The 22,676-nt window shown below is 38.6% G+C and overlaps 1 protein-coding gene across 3 annotated transcripts in view; it reads left to right on the forward strand.

Moving 5' to 3' along the window:
• Nucleotides 1-22,676, forward strand: part of GKAP1 (G kinase anchoring protein 1) — an 87,908-nt gene that overhangs the window by 11,828 nt on the left and 53,404 nt on the right. For all 3 annotated transcript variants that reach the window (XM_021927592.2, XM_021927594.2, XM_021927593.2), the window contains exons 4-6: nt 4,178-4,321; nt 15,125-15,202; nt 19,256-19,379. In XM_021927592.2, coding sequence (XP_021783284.2) covers nt 4,178-4,321; nt 15,125-15,202; nt 19,256-19,379 — 346 coding nt within the window. The remainder of the gene's footprint in view (nt 1-4,177; nt 4,322-15,124; nt 15,203-19,255; nt 19,380-22,676) is intronic.

Genomic DNA, 22,676 nt, shown 5'->3' on the forward strand with positions numbered 1-22,676 from the left:
GTTGCATAGGCTGGTCTTGAACTCCTGGGCTCAAGCAGTCTGCTTGCCTCAGCCTCCCAAAGGGCTGGGATTACAGGCGTGAGCCACCACACCCTACCTGAACATTTTTAAAATACATTTTTTTCTGACTGTGGAAGTTTGTGTGTTCATTGCATAAAGTTTAGGAAAGTCTTAAAAGGAAGCAAAGGTCACTTACAGATATAACCAGAAATATAACCATTTAATATTTTGGTATATGTTTTCTGTACACATATATAAATTTATATGAATATATACATGTATATATATATCCGTGTTATACTTAAATGAAGATGGGATTATTTAATAGACTTTCATAACTGGCTTTTAAAAAATATTAGCCACGAGCGGTTTTCCGTATTAGTAAATACAGATCTCTGTTATTTTAAATGAATCCACAGTTTACAATATTTAATTATGTGGTTATTTCATACTTTATTTAATTGAACTCATGATAAGCATTTGGGTTGTTTCCTGTTTTCTACTGTTATAGGCAAAAATCATATGACTAGTTGTTTTTGTTTTTTTGAGATGGGGTCTCATTGTTGTTACCCAGATTGGAATGCAGTGGTGCGATCTCGGCTCACTACAACCTCTGCCTCCCAGGCTCAAGTGATCCTCCCACCTCAGCCTCCCAAGCAACTGGGACCACAGGCACACGCCACTACACCAGGCTAATTTTTTGTATTTTTGGTAGAGACAGGGTTCATCATGTTGCTCAGGTGATCCACCCACCTTGGCCTCCCAAAGTGCTGGGATTATAGGTGTGAGCCACCACGCCGGCCTCTCTCTGTTGCCCAGACTGGAGTTCAGTGGCATATAGCTCACTGTAACCTCCAACTCCTGGGTTCAGGCAGTCCTCTTGCCTCAACCTCCCAAGTAGCTAGGCTAATTTTTTTTTTTTGTAGAGACAGGGTCACAGTACATTGCCCAGGCTGTTCTCAAACTCCCGGCCTCAAGCAATCCATCTGCCTCAGCTTCCCAAAGTGCTGAGATTACAGGTGTGCAACTCTCTTTCTGACCCTCTGTGACTCGCCTTGAATGTACATTTTTATGCATTCGATGGTCATTTTTTTTTTCTGAGATGGAGTCTTGCATTGTCACCCAAGCTAGAGTGTAGTGCCATGATCTCAGCTCACTGCAACCTCCACCTCCCGGGTTCAAGTGATTCTTCTGCCTCCGCCTCCCAAGTAGCTGGAACTACAGGTGCACGCCACCACACCTGGCTAATTTTTATATTTTTAGTAGAGACGGGGTTTCACAGTATTGGCCAGGCTGGTCTAGAACTCCTGACCTCGTGATCCACCCGCCTTGGCCTCCCAAAGTGCTGGGATTACAGGTGTGAGCCACTGCACCCGGCCCATTTCTTTTCTTCAGAGTAAAAACTGTATAGAAGGCCCTTTTTTCCTAGACATCCTTAGCATTAGTTATATGACCAACATTTAATGTGCCCATTGTTTTTAAAAGAAATGCTGAAATACAACTCTAGTATGTGTTTTGTTTTAATAGAAGGAGCAGTTGGGTATATAAGGACCTTCCTTATTATTGTTTAATGAAAGAAGTAGTAAAAGTGTTTTATTCTCATAGTAATGTCCCAAGACTTAGAAAAAAGCATTTTCACTTTATATTTTTCTATTAAATTTCCATCTCCATTGCTTTCTAAATATTCTTTACAATGCTATCCACACAGTTACTTTAAAGGAAAGACATTTTCCTCACTAGATGATAACCTTTCAGAAGTCAGATCTTTCAGAACTTTTGATTGCCCACTATTTTCTTTTAGGAATTAAGATGATTTGGGGGAAACAGAAAATAAGGCAATAATGGAGTTTATATTAGAGAATGAGAAAATGTAAAACAATGAATGTGAAGGATCCGCCCTTTGCACTTCAGCCATTTGCAGTTCTATCAGCCTTTACTTTCTGTAAAGCAAACAGTAGCCAACCTACCAGTGCTTCATTTCCAGCAGCATCTCCTCCTGAATGTCCTTTCCAAGTCAGAAACCAGCTACTGGTGGTGTTTCTATCTTATTTCCTTTTATAGAACAATGTACTTGGTAAAAACCGCAATTACTTTTGCATCAACCTGGTATTACCGGTTAAAATTGTTAATCCACAATTGAAAGCCTCCTTATTAGTTTCTCAGGGCTGCCATAAAAAAATACCGCAAACTTGGTGGCTTAAAACAACAGAAATTTATTTTTCACAGTTCTAGAGTCTAGTAGAGTTTCAGATCCACACGTCAACAGGGCCATTCTCTCTCTGAGACTCTGAGTAGAATATTTCCGTGCCTCTTCTAGCTTCTGGGTGGCAGCTGTCAATCCATGGCATTCCTTTGGCTTGCTGTGTCATCACCCCAATCTCTACCTGTGTTGTTATGTGGCATTCTCTATGTATCTGTGTCTTCACCTCTTTGTATAAGGACACCAGTCATATTGGATTAGGGCCCAACCTAATTCAGCATGACTTCATCTTAACTTGATTACATCTGTAAAGACCCAAATTCCAAATAAGGTCACATTCATGGACACTGGGGGTTAGGGCTTCAAGGTATCTTTAGGGGGGATACAATTTGTTAAAAACTTCAGATAAATTAAATTGAACAGTTCAAATGCGCAAAGACCAATTCACAATTCAGCAGCCCCCAGAACCAGAATAGGTTCAGAGCTACTCCTGGGCTGTCAGATGGTCAGGTCGTATTTATGGACAGAAAACAGAAGTGAGGTACAGAAACAGCTGGACTGGTTGCAGCTCCACCTTTGCCTCATTTGAACATAGTTTGACAGTTGGCCACCTGTGATTGGCTAAAACTGGGTGATTGGTACAAAAGTAGGTTACAGTTTGTTTATATATTGTTAGGTTATAGTTCACTATGTATGGAGAAACTTTCAAGTTGAACTTAAAATATGTAAACAGGCGCGGTGGCTCATACCTGTAATCCCAACACTTTAGGAGGCTGAGGTGGGAAGATTACCTGAGGTCAGGAGTTCAAAAAGTAGCTGGGCGTGGTGGCATCCAACTGTAATCCCACCTGTTTGGGAGGCTGAGGCAGGTGAATTGCTTGAACCTGGGAGGCAGAGGTTACAGTGAGCGAGATCGCACCACTGCTCTCCAACCTAGCGACAGAGCGAGACTCTGCCCAAAAAAAAAAAAAAAAAAAAAAAAAAGTAAGGAGGCAGCTTTAGACTAAACTTTTTTTTTTTTTTTTTTAACTGCTCCTTGCAGAGCAGGGCTAGCTCATAGGCAGTATGCCCAGTCTGCTGGCTAAACTTAATTTAACAAATTCAGTTCATAACAGCCTCTCAGTATTTTTCTCTCTTGTTTCAACTACTTTGTCTCAGATTATTTTTATTGTTGGGAGTGGCTTGGCCCATACTGTTTTAGTTGATTATGTTACTTTGTGGACTAGGCCCTGTATTTTTTAGCACTAGCAAAGTAGTTGTCAGAGTTGTTTAGGCGATCTCTCACTATTTAAACTTTTGAATGTGTATGCTTCTGAGCTATATTGTTTTGCATTTTATTTTATTTTTATTTTTGAGACAGGGTCTCACTCCGTCACTCAGGCTGGAGTGTAGTGGCATGATCACTGCTCACTGCAGCTTCAACTACCCAGGCTCAGGTGATCCTCTCACCTCAGCCTCCTGGGTAGCTGGGACCACAGGTGCGTGTCACCACACCCAACTAGTTTTTTTTTGTTGTTATATTTTTTGTAAAGACTGGGTTTTGCCACATTTCTAAGGCTGATCTCAATCTCCTGGGCTCAAGCAGTCCACCTGCCTCAGCCTTCCAATGGGCTGAGATTACAGGGGTGAGCTGCTGAGCCCGGCTATGTTTTGCATTTTAAGAGCACACTTGTTTTACTGTTTTCTACTCCTATAAACTTCTCTTTAGTAAAGAAGAATGATTAAAATGGAGGTATAATAGAGTATAATACATTTTTCACTTAATCATTTCATTTCTCTACCAATATTATCTCAAATGCTGGCAAAATTAACATTCTACAAAGATTATACAAAACACAAATAATAACTTTAGTTGTGTGAGTTAGCAAAATGAGTGCAGTAGAAGTATAAAAATACCATTTTTTTAAATTAAAAAATCATTAGTATCCCAGGATTGGTAAACTGAATTTAATATATTTTTTCTTTGTTTTATTATAGCTCAGGAATCTTGCTTTTAAGAAAATTCCCCAGAAATCCTCCCATGCTGTTTGTAATGCTCAACATGATCTTCCATTGTCAAACCCAGTACAGAAGGATTCACGAGAAGAAAATTGGCAAGAGTGGAGACAAAGAGATGAGCAGGTACAACTAAGTAAATAAAATTGCTTTGTTATTCATTGAATTTATGGATTTTTCAGATGGCAGTGCCTCTGAATTCATGTCACCACTGTTCTGAGAAGCAGTTTGTATTGGATTAATTCACATTTGCTGCTTTTAATAAGGGGTTCTGTTTTTGATCTACTCAAAAACAAAATTGATACATTTGTTGTTTATGTTAGTTTTGGCAATACGAAGCAGTTATTTTGTGGTTTTAAAAATCATCTGCCTTTTACAAATCAGGGAGAGACAGGGAAGGTAGGGGAACAGTATTAAATTATTCCAAGTAAGAAAATCACATTTGTAGGGCAGAGGTCTCTTGTTAAAAATACCCTAGGCTGGAAGTGGTGGCTCGCACCTGTAATCCCAGCAATTTGGGAGGCTGAGGCGGGTGGATCACTTGAGCCTAGGAGTTTGAGACCACCCTGGGCAACATAGCAAAACGCTTTGTCTGCAAAAAATAGAAAAATTAGCTGGGCAGGGAGGCGCACACTTGTGGTCCCAGCTACTCAGGTGGCTGAGGTGGGAAGATCACCAGAGCTCAGGAGGTGGAGGCTGCAGTGAGCCGTGATTTTGTCACTGCACTCCAGCCTAGGCAGCAGAATAAGACCCTGTCTCAAAACAAAAAACAAAACAAATAATACCCAGTGACAGTTTTGCTTAAAAAAGAAAGCTTTTGGGAAACTTTACCGTTGTTTCTTTAACCTGTTTACATGATATTTTGTTCTTCTATGTCTCTATTAAATGTCATTAAAAACCAAATAAAATAGATAACTCATTAAGACCAATACGTATCTTTTTTTGTGTGTGGAGTCTAGGAAAATAACATACTTAGTGTGGAATGTACTCTAGGAGATGCTGTATGTATATAGTAAGTGATGAGTTATTTATTTGCCTGTCAGACTATCATTTGATACATTCAGAATGAGTATCGTTCTAGCAGATATTAGGTCTAGTAGAGTGGCTATTTCTGTCATTCTTGGGTTATCAGTTTTAAAATAAATAGACTATACTAAGTTATTCTCTTAACACAAACTATGCTAATTATAACATTTTCTTTAGGATTTATTATGAGCATCAGTTATTACTGTAGAGCCATGCAGTAGTGCTGTTCAAATGGCAGTTCCAGGCACTGGTATACTGGATAAATCAGTACTGGATAAATTGTACTGTTTCTAGGGGTTGATTCTTTTTTTCCTTATAAAATATTCATTATAACCGATTCTTGTTTACAAATATAAATGTTTTAATGATCTACTTGTTTAGCCAGTAATAGAATTTGCCAGTGTCTTCATTGGAGAGAATTTCTCCCAGTGGCCTAAAGTGCACTGGAGAACTAATGGAGGAAAACTACTCAAATTTGCACCAAAATAAATTCCATGCAACATGGGAACTTGATCACAGATATCTGATTGCCTTTTCTTCTGCTCCCACTGATTGCTGCTGAAATGAGCAGGTAATGATGAAAAGGAAATAGTCTAACTTGGCCCTGATCCTATATAAGAATGCCATTGAAGGCCCAGGAACTTTGATGAATTTCTGCTGAGTATACTACTGATGGATCACTTAGGAAGACTTAGAACCTTATGTGGGAGCCTCACTTGGAAGAAAATAATGTGTGGAAGTAGAGTAGATCTTGGGATAATTACGCTGAGAGGTGAGGAAGAGATAAGGGCAAGCCTTGCAACTGATGGACAATATACTGTTTGGAATCTATTTTATTATTACTAATAAATTAATAATAGATTTCAAAAGTAGCTACATTTAGAGGGATCAGGCAGTGACTATATACTAGGCAGAAAGCATACAGTATGGTGGGTGTTCTTCCTGACACAGTATGAGAAATTTCCGGGATGGAGGGCTGAGCCAGACAGAAAGCTGGACATGGAAAACTTAGCTGTTATTTGGCTGCTTATGTCAAACACAAAAGAGAAATTATGCTAGGAACAAAGTTTCCTAATCCTAAATCACCATATTGCTAATGCAAATTTACATCAACTAAGTCTCAGCATACAATCTGAGAGCTAGAATTAAACACCCAACCAGATGGACAGTAGGAAAGCACCCAGTTCGCCTATTTATGAGCAAACACTAGATCTCAGTTGATCTCATGTCAATGGAAGAAAAGTTTCTGCCACATGAAGGATAAGAACATTGTACTTAGTGTCTGGAGTGAAAGCACACCTTGAAAAAGATTTGCTGCAGGAAACGGAAGTCAATTTTAGATAGCACCTGTGTTTTGCTTTAATAAAAATCAAGAGGCTAGAACATTTTATAAAAGTCAAGGGGATAGTAATGTTATATAACAAGGTAAGATAAAATAATGGACTAAAATGGAAAAGTGACTGAGAGAAATTAAAAGGGAAATGGGTGAATTAAAACTGAGACAGGACTGGGCGCAGTGGCTCACACCTGTAATCCGAGCACTTTGGGAGGGAGGCCTAGGTGGGTGGATCACCTGAGGTCAGGAGTTCGAGACCAGCCTGACCAACATGGAGAAGCCCTGTCTGTACTAAAAATACAAAATTAACCAGGCGTGGTGCTACATGCCTGTAATCCCAGCTACTTGGGGGAGACTGAGGCAGGAGAATATCTTGAACCCGGGAGGCAGAGGTTGTGGTGAGCCAAGATCATGCCATTGCACTCCAGCCTGGGCAACAAGAGTGAAACTCCGTCTCAAACAAAACAAAACAAAAGTGATATGGGTGAATTTTAAAATTTAGCAAAATAAACTCATAGCAGATTAAAAACTTAATTAGAAGGACCAGAGTATCTACAAAGCTGAGTCAATTGTGTGAAGGAAAATTGGAGATAAGTTTTTCTGATAAAATTGACATGATAGATTGGAACACTGAATTTAAATCCAACAGAGGCATAATTAATGTCCCTGAAACAAATAGAACAGAGGCAAGTATTAAAGATTATGTTGATAGGCCGAGTGCAGTGGCTCATTCCTATAATCCCAGCACTTTGGGAGGTTGAGGCAGGAATATTGCTTGAGGCCAGGAGTTTGAGACTGGCCTGGGCAACATAGTGAGACCCCAGCTCTACAAAAAAGAAAAAAGATTATTTTGATAAAAATTTCCCTAAGCTTAAGCCTTGAATCTAAGCTTGAAAAGAACACCAAATTTAAGTCTTTTAAGAATTAGATTCTAATTTTAAGAATGAGGAATAAGGAAATAGTAGTATAAATATATGCACAGGAGAAAACTTGTTGCCTACACAGGATGAGGAATCAGGCTGGCTACTTTAAATACTAGAACCAAAATGTTAGGACCAAGAATTCCACATCTAGCTTAGAAATCATTTGTGTGAATGTGAAAGAAACACACTCAGGCCCAGTGCAGCAGGTCATGCCTGTAATCCCAGCACTTTAAGAGACCAAGGTAGGCAGATCACTTGAGCCCAGGAGCTCGAGACCAGTCTAGGCAATATGGCAAATCCCCATCTCTACAAAAAAATGCAAAAATTCACTGGATGTGGTAGCGCATGCCTGTAGTCCCAGCTACTCAGGCTACAGTGAGCCGTGATCATGCCAGTGCACTTCAGCCTGGGTGACAGAGCGAGACCCTATCTCAAAAAAAAAAAGAAAAAAGACACTCTCAGACATAACAATAACTGAGAGAGTATACCACCATTATCCTTTCTGCAAATTTTTCTGAGATGTGCTCTTGCCAATTAAAAAGGAAATCTAAATGAAGAGTACAATTAAAAAACACACTAATGGTGAGTAAGCTGGTTCAATAAATAATTAACTCTAAGTAGTAGCTAACTTGTATCTATCCCAGCACACTTCATTGTGGAAAAGTGGTCTTATATTCGCTACCCATTTATTTGCTTAGATGTATATATCAAAAGGTGTTTATGTTTCTTAATTGAAATGGGTGTCATATGATATATGATGTATAAAATGATATGTAAATTATATCCCAGTAAAGCTGTTTTTCTTTTTTTTTTTTTTTTGAGAGGGAGTCTCGCGCTGTCGCCCAGGCTGGAGTGTAGTGGCCGGATCTCAGCTCACTGCAAGCTCCGCCTCCCAGGCAGGAGCCTCAGCCTCCCGAGTAGCTGGGACTACAGGCGCCCGCCACCTCGCCTGGCTAGTTTTTTGTATTTTTTAGTAGAGACAGGGTTTCACTGTGTTAGCCAGGATGGTCTCGATCTCCTGACCTCGTGATCCGCCCGTCTTGGCCTCCCAAAGTGCTGGGATTACAGGCTTGAGCCACCGTGCCCAGCCAGCTGTTTTTCAAAAAAAACATGTAAGTCATGGTTTTGACTTGGTTGTATGCATAATTTTCACTTAAAAAATTTTTTTTTTTGAGACACAGTTTCGCTCTTGTCGCCCAGGCTGGAGTGCAGTGGCACGATCTTGGCTCACTACAACCTCCACCTCCTGGGTTCAAGCGATTCTCCTGCCTCAGCCTCCCAAGTAGCTGGGATTACAGGCATGTGCCACCATGCCTGGCTAATTTTTTGTATTTTTTTTTGGTAGAGGCAGGATTTTACTATCTTGGCCAGGCTGGTCTTGAACTCCTGACCTCAGGTGATGCCCCGGCCTCAGCCTCCCAAAGTGCTGGGATTACAGGCGTGAGCCACCATGCGCAGCCACTGTTTTTTAAAATGATTAAATCAAGATCAAGAAACATACTGTTCACCAACAGCTGTTGTCTATGAATAAATCTCTGTAGATTTTTTTAGGTATAATCTGTTTTATTCATGATGCACTGATATTATTGATTCCAGTGTACCTTTTTTTAAAAGTCATGACTCAAAAAATAAGTAGAAAAATCTCTTAAGGGTTTCAGTGATTAACAGACCGAATTTTATTGTGTATTTCTTCTGTTACTGTATTGATTCAAAGTCTACACGTCACTGGTATTTTTCTCACTCTGATGTGAAATGTCTGTTAGTATGTCCACAATAGCAAGTTCTCTCTTATGTGACATCCTTCAGTTCATTTTATAAAGGTTTTTTTCCAATAACTTGTTCTGGTTTTGTTTGTTCGTGAGTGTAATATTTATCATTAACTGTGTGACTGGTGTAATAAATCCCTTGGCAGTAGTTTGACTACCTGGTTTCCTTATAAGGGGTATAAATTCAAATTAATCCATTGTATTTTTGGCTCTTTAGCAACAAAATTAATCACTTTTATGCTAGAAAGCATTACTTAGTAGTTGTTCTGGAAAGACTCCTACAGGTCCCTAGGCTTTGTTTGAAAGTGAAACAAAAACTGTGATATCTTCAGGCCACTGGTCTCCCCAAGTTTCTTTCTCTCTTTTTTTAAAATTTTCGTGTATTTTTTGAGACGGGGTCTCACTCCCATCACCCAGGCTGGAATGCAGTGGTGCAATCATGGCTAACTGCAGCCTCGACTCCCAGGCTCAGATGATTCTCCCGCCTCAGCCTCCCAAGTAGCTGGGACTACAGGCACACTGCACCATGGCTGGCTAATTTTTTGTATTTTTAGTAGAGATGGGGTTTTGCCATGTTGCCCAAGCTGGTCTTGAACTCCTGGTCTCAAGCAGTCCACCTATCTCAGCTTCCCAAGGTGCTAGGATTATAGGCGTGAGCCACCACACCCAGTCTTCTGACCAGATTTCTTGACAGGTAGCTGAGAGCAAAAGATTGATGACTCACATGAAAAATTTATTCATTATCTTAATTTTCTATTTATAACTTTAAATTTAAATGTAAATTTACAATTTAATTTGTAAATTTCTGCTCCTTTTGTGACATCACTCTTAAATGTAAATTTCTGCTCCTTTTGTGACATCACTCTTGTCCTTACACATACACATTTATATTCTATATTCACTGTATTGGAGTCCTGTTAATTTCAAAATTTATTGTGTTTTTATAAGTTGCATTATTTATGGTTCTATTTTCATTACTACTTTTAATTCTTTCATGACTCATGAACCATTTTTATTGCTTGGGGGTATGATAAAGCATACAACAAAAATGCAGACTTAGTAAATGCAAACAGCACTCAGAAGACATAAAAATACATTAGCTGAGATGAACTGAATGTAGTAATGAATGTGAATGATACATGTCATTTTTGTAGAACTCTGACAACCTTTGTAATAATTATGTTCAATAAGACTACTGTAATATTTCTGGGAAAATAATCTTGCCTTCCAAATTACTGAAAGATATGTAGTCTACACTTTGAAAATCTAACGGGTTAGAGGACCACTATGCACTACTGCTATTAAGTGTAATCAGTTGGCTGTAAGTATTAGATATCTTCAGAATGAGGATCTTTTTTGTTTTATAATAACTATATTTCCGTGTTGCCTATGATAATTGAAGACTGTTCATTTGGAATTTGTTTTGTTTGGATTTAAATGGGTAAAATTGTAATGGTACTTAGACTTACAAATTAATTTTTAAAAAATGTTAGCACCAAAATATTTACTGTCCTTTAGGCTTTTCATTGATTCTTCATACTCTTTAACTGATTGAGCTATAGGTTTGCTTAAATAGAAAAAAAAAATGTTTTACTACTAGATGGGGAGTAGGAAGCAATGAGGAAGTCAAGAGGAAGGGGATCTGAAGTACTCCATCTTGGGCACATGTAAGTATCTTCTTGAATTCTGTAGGCATTTTAGGCCTACTGTTTCCTCTTTTTCTTCCTTTCCTCCTCCTCCCATAAATAAAAAGAAAATAATAAGGAACTTACCATTTGCAAACTTAAACAAGGTACTTTTTAAAAAGTATGCTTTTATTTGCATTTTATTGCCTGGAGCCTGTCTTATAGGCCCAGTCTCTGTCTCTGTCTCCCTCTCTCTTTTACTTGTACATTTACTGATTAAGTAGATTGTCAGCTATATTTATAGCAGTCTTGGACAGAGAATAAAGCTATGTTTAGAGAATTTCGAATCATGTTTTCTTTCTCTTTTCTGATATGTGTTGGTCTTGTGCTACCATTCTCCCTATTATCTAAGGTCAAAAACCTTATCTTTGATTCTTTCACACTTTATATTGTCAGTGTTCCAAAACTTGATCAGTCTCTTATTTTCTGCACTGCTACATTTTGGTCCAGGTGCCCATATACTGTCTGAGATTACAATGGCTTAGTCAGACACATTGATTCTAGGTTCTCGCTCTTCTAATATTCCAGTTTATGTCTTAAAAATTACTTTTGTTTAATGTTAGCATTCCTCTTTTATCTGCCCTATATCCTTAAATTTTAGGAAGTGTCTGGAACCTAATGCTGCCCTAACTAAGCAATCTTATTTTCTGCTATTCTGCAACATGGGAGGGTAATTCTAATTCATTTGGTACTGCTCTTATGCCAGAAACTGTGCTAGGTACTTCATACGTATTACAAGTTTAAATCCTCAAAACTACCTTGTACAGTTGATATTCCAATGTTCTTTTTCAATATTCTGAGATTCACAGAAGTTAATATAACTTGTTCAAAGTCAACAATTAGCATGGGTGGAATAGGAATTTAAATTATCCATTTCTGTGATCTCCCAAAGCCTGTGTTTTTTGCACGTCTTTTTCTTGTAATGTTTAAAATTCACTTTTTGTCAGAATGACTTTCCTTAGTATCGCATAGTATATCTATTCTTAATATTGTAACATTAACATAATGTGGCTCTTTGTGCAGTTCTGTTTCTCCCTATCCAAATTGTATCTACATTTAAATACCAACGTAAAATTACGTTTGTTGTCGATCTTCTTTTTCTCAACTTCTGTAGCTCTTTTAATGTCTTATTCTATTTCCTGTAGCTCATACACATTAATCTTACATCCTCAACTGGGTAGGAATTCTTCAAGGGCAAAGACCAAATTTAAGCTGCTTCTTTAAATTAAGCCCCATAGGCAGGGAGGGCACAGCCCCTAGAAAACTCTAAATGAATCCTTAGTGGCTGATTGATCATACAGTGAAATTTTTGGAAGATTTGTTCTAGTTTTCAAAAATTTAAATTTAAATCATTTTTGTCTACCTGCATTTTCTCGTATACTAGTTTATGTTAACAATTAAAAGGTAAATTTAAAGTCCGAACTACTGTTAGAATCAGTTGCTGGGAGGGGCATATTTTTTTACTTTAAAATTTCGATGTCGTTCAGTTTTTATCAAGCTATTAGAATGAGCTGCCTTAATATTTAAATTCTGTGAGTTAATATGAAAAATAAAAATGACGTCTAACAAGACTTCCACTTCCTAACTTGTTCTGCCCACTACCTTATTTCTGGAATATCGTCAGACTATGTGACATATTAAAAATAATCTCAAATGCCCTTTCTATAATAATTAAATGCCATCAATAGGGATTAAAAGTTTAGTGGCAAATTGAACCAACTTTGTTCAGAATAAACAAGTAGTTTTGTTACTTTTTCTTTTTTTTGAGATAGAGTCCCACTCTGCCACCCAGTCTGGAGTGCAGTGGTGCGATCTCAGCTCACTGCAACCTCCACCTCTGGGTTCAAGCGATTCTCCTGCCTCAGCCTCCTGAGTAACTGGAACTAAGGCATGCACCCTCATGCCAGGCTGATTTTTTTTTTTTTTTTTTAGTAGAGACAGAGTTTCACCCTGTTGGCCAGGCTGTCTCAAACTCCTGACCTCAGGTGATCCCCCCACCTTGACCTCCTAAAGTACTGGGATTACAGGCATGAGCCACTGTGCCGGCCTAGTTTTGTTACTTTTTCTGTTAGGATGATTACTGTCCTTTAACTGTAGTGAAACATTTTGTATCAGTTTGCCATGAGGTTAGGTGGAGAAATTGATGTAAATTTCCTTTTATCTTATAACCGTTGAATACCCATGTACATAAGTATATATAATAAGCCTAAAAGATTAATTTATTACTTTTTCTTGCTAATTTCTAGTTTAGATTAATTTTTCACTTCTTTTAAGTTATTCCATAAAGTATGTATAATTTACACTGGGGTTAATCTGATTTTCTAGTCCTATATATCCTTACTTACCATTTTAATTCTAATTGTATTTTTCTGAGTTAGATTGTTTTTCAGTGTAAGCTTAATCATTTTTCCTCTCTTTTTATTGTATCAGCATAGGATTAGATGAGATGCTTTCAAAGGGATGACTTTGTTTAGAAATGTTTAGTTCATAGTGTCCAGTATTAATATTTTTCTAGTTTTTAAGGTGTCTCTTTGAAACAGATCACTTCTTTTTGGAGTTGGTTTCTATTTTAGTTTAGATTTTTAAAAATTATTAAGCAACAGAAATAATTATGATTAACTTAGGTAAAAAAAAAAACTTTTTTGAAGGATACTGAGTGATTCTCACATTTGAATTAAAAACTAAATAATTAGGTCTTGGGAAAGCTGGAAACCAAGGAATTTGGGAGTGCTCAGAGGCATGAGCTAGTAGATGTCATTTTTTGACGGTTATCATCAGATAATTAAACTCCACCTGCTTCTTCTTTGTTCTCAAAATTCCTGGGAGAAAAAAAAGGAATTGGATCACTTGCCCCCACCTTTTGTCATTGGTGATGATAGCTTGGGTGTTTGTGTGGTATGGCAGTGCTTAGTGTACAGAATTACGTGACTGGCTGTCCTGCTGAGACCATGGGACTTTGGAATGAATAGCAGTTATTTAAAGGAATGGAGGAAGGGATTCTGGACTGATTAAAAAAAAAAGAGATGCCCACTAAATTTATGCTTTTGTTACCCTGTACACATGGACACATACATGTATACAAATCCAGGATGTTTACACGTCATGTTGCAACTGTCTTATATACAGCTGCAAATACACTCACCTATGCCCAGCAGTGGACAGCCCAAAGTTCCATCCAACTACTGCAGCATTCTGTTTGGCAATTAGGAAAAGTAAGTCCTGTAGAGATTAATTGGATTGGAGGATGTTGAAAGCTAGATTTTAAAAAGTTAGGTGAGCCGGGCACGGTGGCTCACGCCTGTAATCCCAGCACTTTGGGAGGCTGAGGCGGGTGGATCATGAGGTCAGGAGATCGAGACCATCCTGGCTAACACGGTGAAACCCCGTCTATACTAAAAATGCAAAAAAAAATTAGCCAGGCGTGGTGGCGGGCACCTGTAGTCCCAGCTAGGGAGGCTGAGGCAGGAGAATGGCGTGAACCCGGGAGGCGGAGCTTGCAGTGAGACGAGATCGTGCCACAGCACTCCAGCCTGGGTGACTGAGCGAGACTCCGTCTCAGAAAAAAAAAAAAAGTTAATCGAGATTGATTAGTGAAAAAGAGGAACAAATGTATATCGCAAAGAATCATTATTAGATGACTTAAAGCAACCATATAGTTTATCATTTTGGGAGTAAAAAGATGCACTATGAACAATTATTCTGTAACACCTGGCATATACCAGGACATTTGGCAACCTTATTCTGTACCTGTGGTTTTTTCTATATCCAGGAAGTGGTATACTGTGTTCAATAATGCTTATTGAGTTTTTTTTTAGTATTCTTATATTTTTGAGTAATAATCACTCATAATTTTTGGTGTCCTAAACTGAATGTTGCCTTTGACAGCTATTATAGTGCCAATAATTTGGTAAGATTTTTTTTATTAAGGTAAAAAGTAAGATTATATCATATACAACAGATAATTAACAATGAAGAGGAGAAATGAAAATCTCAAAATTGGAAGTTTGTATTTTGATGTCTTCTATAGAGTATAGGCTTCCTAGTTTGGCATGGCTATATAACTTTGGAGAATCTATATTGTTTTTTAACATGTTTGCTTTCTTTTTCTCTATATATAGTAATGTGTGTGGTTATTTTGCTCGTGTGATGTAATGATACTGTCTGTTTATTGTGAAACTTTTTTTTTTTTTTAGCTGACATCTGAAATGTTTGAAGCAGATCTTGAGAAGGCATTATTACTAAGTAAATTAGAATATGAAGAACACAAAAAGGTATTTACATACTTAATGATTTAGATATTTTAGAAGTTTAAGTGGTGAGGTTAAAATCAACCTATTTGAATTTTACATAAAATTTCTTCTATAAAGTTTATCCAAAAATTCATTACCGTAATAAAATATTACCAAGAAGTGTCTATAATAGGATTCCTTCTCAAGTTTTGAGATAGAACAGAAACAGTTGGACTAAAGCTTTGTCTGGCGACTTGGAACGTTTAGTTAAGGAATTTCCCCACCCAAGATGAAGGGAAGAGAGAGAATAAAATTCACAACAGATGATTTTAATTTATTTTTATTATCATTTTTTCTTGGGACCGAGTCTCAGTCTGTTGCCCAGGCTGGAGTGCAGTGGCATGATCTCACCTCACTGCAACCTCCGCCTCCCAGGTTCAAGCAATTATCCTGCCTCAGCCTCCTGAGTAGCTGGGACTACAGGCGTGAGCCACCACACCCAGCTAAATTTTGTTTTTTTAGTAGAGATGGGATTTCACCATGTTGGCCAGGCTGGTCTCGAACTCCTGAGCTCTGCTGATCCACCTGCCTTGGCCTCCCAGAGTGCTGGGAATACAGGCGTGAGCCACCGTGCCCGGCTGATTATTTTAATTTTAAATGAACATAGAAAATAAGTGGATTTAAAATTTTAATATGGGCTACTATAGTACACGGGCATTTTTTAAGAGACCTCTGCCAGAGATGCACTACAATCAAATAAAGTAGGAGGCCATTTCTGAAATTTTGGCCTTGAAAGCTCAGCATTTGTCACTGAACTTTGATATTAGGTTGTGTGCTGAAATGCATTCTATAGCTTGTTATTGTAGGAGGATTTGAGTAAAAAGAAGTGTTGGTTTCCAGTTTCTGTATTTAAGTTGTGTGAGTATTCATTATATTAATATCATTTAACATTTTATTCTTTAACATTTATTGGGATTATTTTTTGGTTTATAAAATTTGTTCAAGCCGTGATTACTCAGTGGTTGATCTTAAATGGTCTCTGGTCATCCTTGAGACATTTTGGCCATGTCCTTGTATATTAGTGTCTTCATCCAAAATGAAAACAAGCAAATAATTAAAATTCACAGCAGCTACTCAGAAGGCTGAGACAGGAGGATTGCTTGAGGCCAGGAGTTTGAGACTAGCTTGGGTTAACACAGCAAGACCCTGTCTCTAAATATATGGTTTTTTTTAATTAGCTAGGCATGGTGGTGTGAGCCTGTATTCCCAGCCACTTGGGAGGCTGAGGTGGAAGAACCCCTTGAGCCCAGGAGTTAGAGGATGCAGTGAGCTATGATCATCCCACTGTACTCCTCCTGCCTGGGCAACAAAGGGAGATCCCATCTTAACAAAAAAATTCACAGCATTGCTTTTGCTAGTTACTGAACTTAGTTCCAGGGAAAAGGAAAAAAGTTGCTAATAAAGTGGGCTGTGTATATTATATGTGTTTCATTTCCATATCCCTCTTTCCGTTACCCTAAATGATGAAGAATGAACTATAACCATTATTGTTACATAGCCATTTACACACAAAGCAGGAAAATTACAAAAATTGATACAGCTAGTTTTACTATGATTTAATCATTTAAATGGACTATCAGGTTACACTGGAGAAGTAATCCTGTTTTGCTCAATTAGGAGATAAAATTTATCAAATAGAATATTATACAAAGGTGACTTCTTGCTGTTACATTTATGGATATATGTCTAGATTCTAAAGCTAGAAGGATTACCTGTATCCTTAGAGGAGAAATAGAGTAAATAGTGTTGATAAAATGTCATACTCCCAGCCAGTGTTCTTTGCACAGTCACAGGTGTAATACTCAAAATCACTGATTTTAGCAGATAATAATGACTAAGAGAAGGGAGGAACTTCTTTTGTATGCAATGGGTAGTTCGATGGGATTGTATTGATGTGTAGTCATTGAGATAAAAGTCAATATTCAATAAAACAATTCTTAATACAATTGTTTTAGCCTAAGGATTTTTATAACAGATAACTAAAGTTTAGGATGGCATTTTTTTTTCTTTTCTTTTCTTTTTCTTTTTTTTTTTTTTTTGAGACAGAGTTTCGATCTTGTTGCCCAGGCTGGAGTGCAATGGCGTAATCTCGGCTCACCACAACCTCCGCCTCCCATGTTCAAGCGATTCTTCTGCCTCAGCCTCCTGAGTAGCTGGGATTACAGGCATGCGCCACCACCCTGGCTAACTTTGTATTTTTAGTAGAGACGGGGTTTCTCCATGTTGGTCAGGCTGGTCTTGAACTCCTGACCTCAGGTGATCTGCCCACCTCTGCCTCCCAAAGTGCTCGGATTATAGGAGTGAGCCACCATGCCTGACTGAGATGGCATTTTCTGTTCTGTTCTGTCAGTTATTCACCAAATAATTATTGAATAGCCAAAATGTGCCCCTTGAGTGTAGTGGAGGGAGACATAATGTATAGTATTGAAAGATGTATGTTCTCAGTGCAGTGGAAATTCAGAAAACTAGAAGGTTTTTCAGTGCCTTTAATGGGGATGGGTTTTAGGAAAGGATTCTTTAAAAAGAGTCTTATTAGATGTATTAGAAGTTCATGAGGTAGACAAGAGGAAAGTAGGCATTCTGAAGGAAGGAGTGGCAAGTATATAAGAAGTATACATGTGAAAGAATATAGCATATTTGAAAAACTGTCATGTAAGGACCTAGAACTTCTGGAGATACAGCCAGAAGGATAGGACATAAATTACTTCATGTACTAGGCAAGGAGATTGGGTTTTATACATCCATTGGCAGAAAGCTGTTTAATCGTTTTTTTTGAGATGGAGTCTCACTCTATTTCCCAGGCTGGAGTGCAGTGGTATGATCTTGGCTCACTGCAAGCTCCGCCTGCCGGGTTCATGCCATTCTCCTGCCTCAGCTTCCCGAGTAGCTGGGACTACAGGCGCCTGCCATCGCGCCTGGCTAATTTTTTGTATTTTTGGTAGAGATGGGGTTTCACTGTGTTAGCCAGGATGGTCTCGATCTCCTGACCTTGTGACCCACCCACTTCGGCCTCCCAAAGTGCTGGGGTTACAGGCGTGAGCCACCATGCCCGACCCTAATCATTTTAACTTTTAGATTGATTTTGGGTTTTCATTTTAGAAACTCATGTGTAGCAGTGTAGAAGATGGATTGAGGAGCTAAAATTAGAGACTGTTGCAGTATCCAAGCAAAAGGGAGTTGGGGAAATGACTGAATGTACAAAGAACAGAGAATGAATTTAAGAGATCTTCAGGAGATAAGTTAAACAAGACCTAGTAATTAATTGGCTGTAAGGTGTGTAGGAGAGTAGGCAAGGATACTCTGAGGTTTCCAACTTAGATGTGCAGATGGTGGCGGCATAACAAGGTTCTTCATAAAGGATCGAGTGGGGAAGGCAGGGTGGTGAGATGGAAAGATAGAATATATTTCATGTGGAGATGCTTATTGTACATTCCAATTCAGTTGTCTGTCTATAGAGAAATAATTAGTTTATTGGTAGAATTTTAAACTTTGAGATTGAAGAGCAGTGGGTATAAAGGTTAAATAGGTTAAGAGTGGGATAATGTGAACACCTGCTACGCTTTTGAGACGGTTGAGAAAAGAAGCCAGCAAAGGAAGCTTAGCAGTAGTCAGAAATGTATTAAGAAAACCAAGAGATGCTTGAAAAAAAAAATGTGTTTTGGATTTGGCGATAAAGAGGAGGTTGACTTTAATTTTAGTGTCAGAGACCAGCAGAAGCCAGATTTCAGTGGGATGAGGCAGGAAATTGCTGATTATTGTCTTAAATTTGGTCTTGAAAGGAGGAAGGTAGCAACGAGGAGGGGGTTATAGACCAAGGTGTAACTTTTTTTGTTTTCATTTTAATGTTTACGATGTAAGGGATTGAGTAAATGAATAAAGAGGTATCCCTTTATACAATTTGGCTGGCCTAAATTTTGGTTTTTTATTTGCCTTTTATTTTTTAAAAAAATAAACTTTAAGAAACATATTACCTATTGGTGAGTTTATTTTACAGTTTGTAAACTGAACTTAATTATTGTTGGTAATTCTTTTTAGGAGTATGAAAATGCTGAAAATACTTCAACTCAGTCCAAAGTTATGAATAAAAAAGATAAAAGAAAGAATCATCAGGGAAAAGACAAACCTCTCACAGTATCACTAAAAGATTTTCATTCGGAAGGTAATATATATACAATGCTATTATGCTAAAAGAACTATTCTACATCTATTTTATATTTCAGTTGTAAATATCTTTATAATTTTTAAACAATAAGTAAAAGTTGTTCATGTATCATGTAGAATGTAAAAAATGTAAACCTGTGTCTTAGTTTGTTTTGTGCTGCTGTAACAGAGTACCTGAGAATGGGTCATTTATAATGAAAGGAAGTTTATTGGCTCACAGTTCTGGAAGCTGGGAAGTCCAGTATCAAGATGCCAGCATCGGGTGAGGGCCTTCTTGACAAGTCATCACATGGCAAGAGTGAGAGCAAAAGGGGGCCAAATTTGCCCTTTTATATCCAATCCTACCTGTGAGGGTGGAGCTCTGATGGCCTAATTACTTGTTAAAGATCCCACCTCTTAATATTGTTACAATGGCAATTAAATTTCTTCTTTTTTTTAAGATGGATTCTCACTCTGTAGCCCAAGCTGGAGTGCGGTGGTGCAATTGTGGCTCACTGCAACCTCCGCTTCTGTGACTCAAGCAATTCTTATGCCTCAGTCTCCTGAGTAGCTGGGACTACAGGCCTGTGCCACCACGCCCAGCTAGTCTTTTGTATTTTTTAGTAGAGACGAGGTTTCACCATCTTGCACAGAGTGGTCTCAAACTCCTCAGCTCAGGAGATCTGCCCGCCTTGGCCTCCCAAAGTGCTGGGATTACAGGCGTGAACCACCACACCTGGTGGCAATTAAATTTCAACATGAGTTTTGGAAAGGACAAAACTGTTGGGAAATAAACTGAAACTATTTGGGGTTTTAAAGTAATTTAAAATCCGTCATTAAAACCCCATAAAACTTTAGTAAGAATTTATCTTTTTGTATTTTTGAGTTTGTCTCTGTTCTAAAACTTACTGAAAATAAAAATTGACATTTGTAGTTTGAGTCATCTTGAAACATATTATTTTCCTTATACATGAACTGATTTTGCTTACACTAAGCCAGGAATAATGTTTTCATATTTCAGCCATTATTGGTCAATGTCTTCAAGTTATCTGGAACTGCATCTTAAAAAATTAAAATACAAATTTTAGGACAAGACTTATTACCAGAAAAGTGTTTATAATATCATTTGTATTTTTTATCAAATGGAGAAGACAGAAGGAATTTTACTATCCACTAAACTTTTGAAGAAAAACCACAAAGCACATTATTTTTAATGTGGGAAATGTTAAAAAATACTTAGCCTGTGCTGTACAGTATGGTAGCTGCTATTCATGTGTGGCAATTTAAGTAAAAATTAAAATGAAAATGTAGCTTCTTAATTGCACTAACCATATTTCAAGTGCTCAGTAGTCACATATGACTAGCGGCTTCCATGTTAGTCCAGTTATAGAACATTACTATCATCACAGAAAATTTTATTGAACAGTGCTTTGTCTATACCAGTCAGAATAGTTGCTCACCGTATGGACAGCTGTTTGTTCATTGACAGAGCATTTTATTTGATTCATATGAATTCAGCCTTAGTACATTGGGCATTGTTCTGTGAGGATAAATATTACCTTAGCAATAATTTTTTTTTTGGAGACAGAGTCTCGCTCTGTCGCCCAGGCTGGAGTGCAGTGGCCGGATCTCAGCTCACTGCAAGCTCCACCTCCCGAGTTTACACCATTCTCCTGCCTCAGCCTCCCGAGTAGCTGGGACTACAGGCGCCCGCCACCTCGCCCGGCTAGTTTTTTGTACTTTTTAGTAGAGATGGGGTTTCACCGTGTTAGCCAGGATGGTCTCGATCTCCTGACCTCATGATCCGCCCGTCTTGGCCTCCCAAAGTGCTGGGATTACAGGCTTGAGCCACCGCGCCTGGCCTACCTTAGCAATAATTTCAAAAAGAAAAAACCTAAAATACTGCTTTCAGAAATAAGCCTTTCTTTGAAAATCAGAGAATATATTTAGAAGATTATATTGTTTTCCTTTGAGGATCAAGAAAGTTTTTCCCTGTAGGCTGCCAGTGATTAAGTTGCTTTGCTTTGGGAGTTAAAAAACAAATATGGCCGGGCGCGGTGGCTCACATCTGTAATCCCAGCACTTTGGGAGGCCAAGGTGGGCGGATCATGAGGTTAGGAGTTCAAGACCATCCTGGCTAACACGGTGAAACCCTATCTCTACTAAGAATACAAAAAATTAGCGGGGCACGGTGGCACGTGCCTGTAGCTCCAGCTACTCGGGAGGCTGAGAAAGGAGAATCGCTTGAACCCGGGAGGCAGAGGTTGCAGTGAGCTGAGATCGCGCCACTGCACTCCAGCCCGGGCGACAGAGGGAGACTCTGTCTCAGAGAGAAAAAAAAAAAGACATTTTATTAAAAACTAGGCAGAAACATGGAAATAATGCTTTCTAAAACTCCTGTTTTCCATATTTAATTTCTTAGGTAGTATGTAAATTTTAGAAAAACATCAGTATGGCCAGGCACGGTGGCTCACGCCTATAATCCCACCACTTTGGGAGGCCGAGGTGGGCGGATCACGAGGTCAGGAGATCAAGACCATCCTGACTAACACGGTGAAACCCCGTATCTACTAAAACTACAAAAAATTAGCTGGGGATAGTGGGCGCCTGTAGTCCCAGCTACTCAGGTGACAGAGGCAGGAGAATGGCGTGAACCCGGGAGGTGGAGCTTGCAATGAGCCGAGATCGTGCCACTGCACTCCAGGCTGGGGGACAGAGCGAGACTCTCATCTCAAAAAAAAAAAAAAAAAAGAAAAACATCAGTATGTGTCGCCGAGGCTGGAGTGCAGTGGCTGGATCTCAGCTCATTGCAAGCTCCGCCTCCCAGGTTTACGCCATTCTCCTGCCTCAGCCTCCCGAGTTATCAATATGTTATTAAAGAGAAGCTACACAGCTTTTGCAAGTCATGATTAACACAGTTGAGGTTCTTCCTTAGGTTCTGGCTTCACATTGTATGCTAAATAGAACATGCTAGAAGAGTGACTGTGTAACTTACCAAGATTTGGTAGTTTGATCTGAAGTTGGTGATTTTGGCATTTACTGTGTTTATGGACACTGTTATGATCAAGAAATTCTTTAGAGAACTGGACCAACTTTTAGATTCTGAGTCGTAAGAAAATTATATTATTTTTAGTCCTTGAGAATAGAAAACTTCTGCTGTAGACAAGAAGCATTGTTAAGTATTAGATATCCTGGTCATCTCCAATTTAAATAAGAATACTTGCTCACTATTTGTACTTTATTTAGAGACAGAGTCTTGCTCTGTCGCTCAGGCCGGAGTGCAATAGCACGATCCTGGCTCTGTGCAGCTTCCGCC

This window comes from Papio anubis, chromosome 13, assembly GCF_008728515.1.
Source record: "Papio anubis isolate 15944 chromosome 13, Panubis1.0, whole genome shotgun sequence".
NCBI lineage: Eukaryota > Metazoa > Chordata > Mammalia > Primates > Cercopithecidae > Papio > Papio anubis.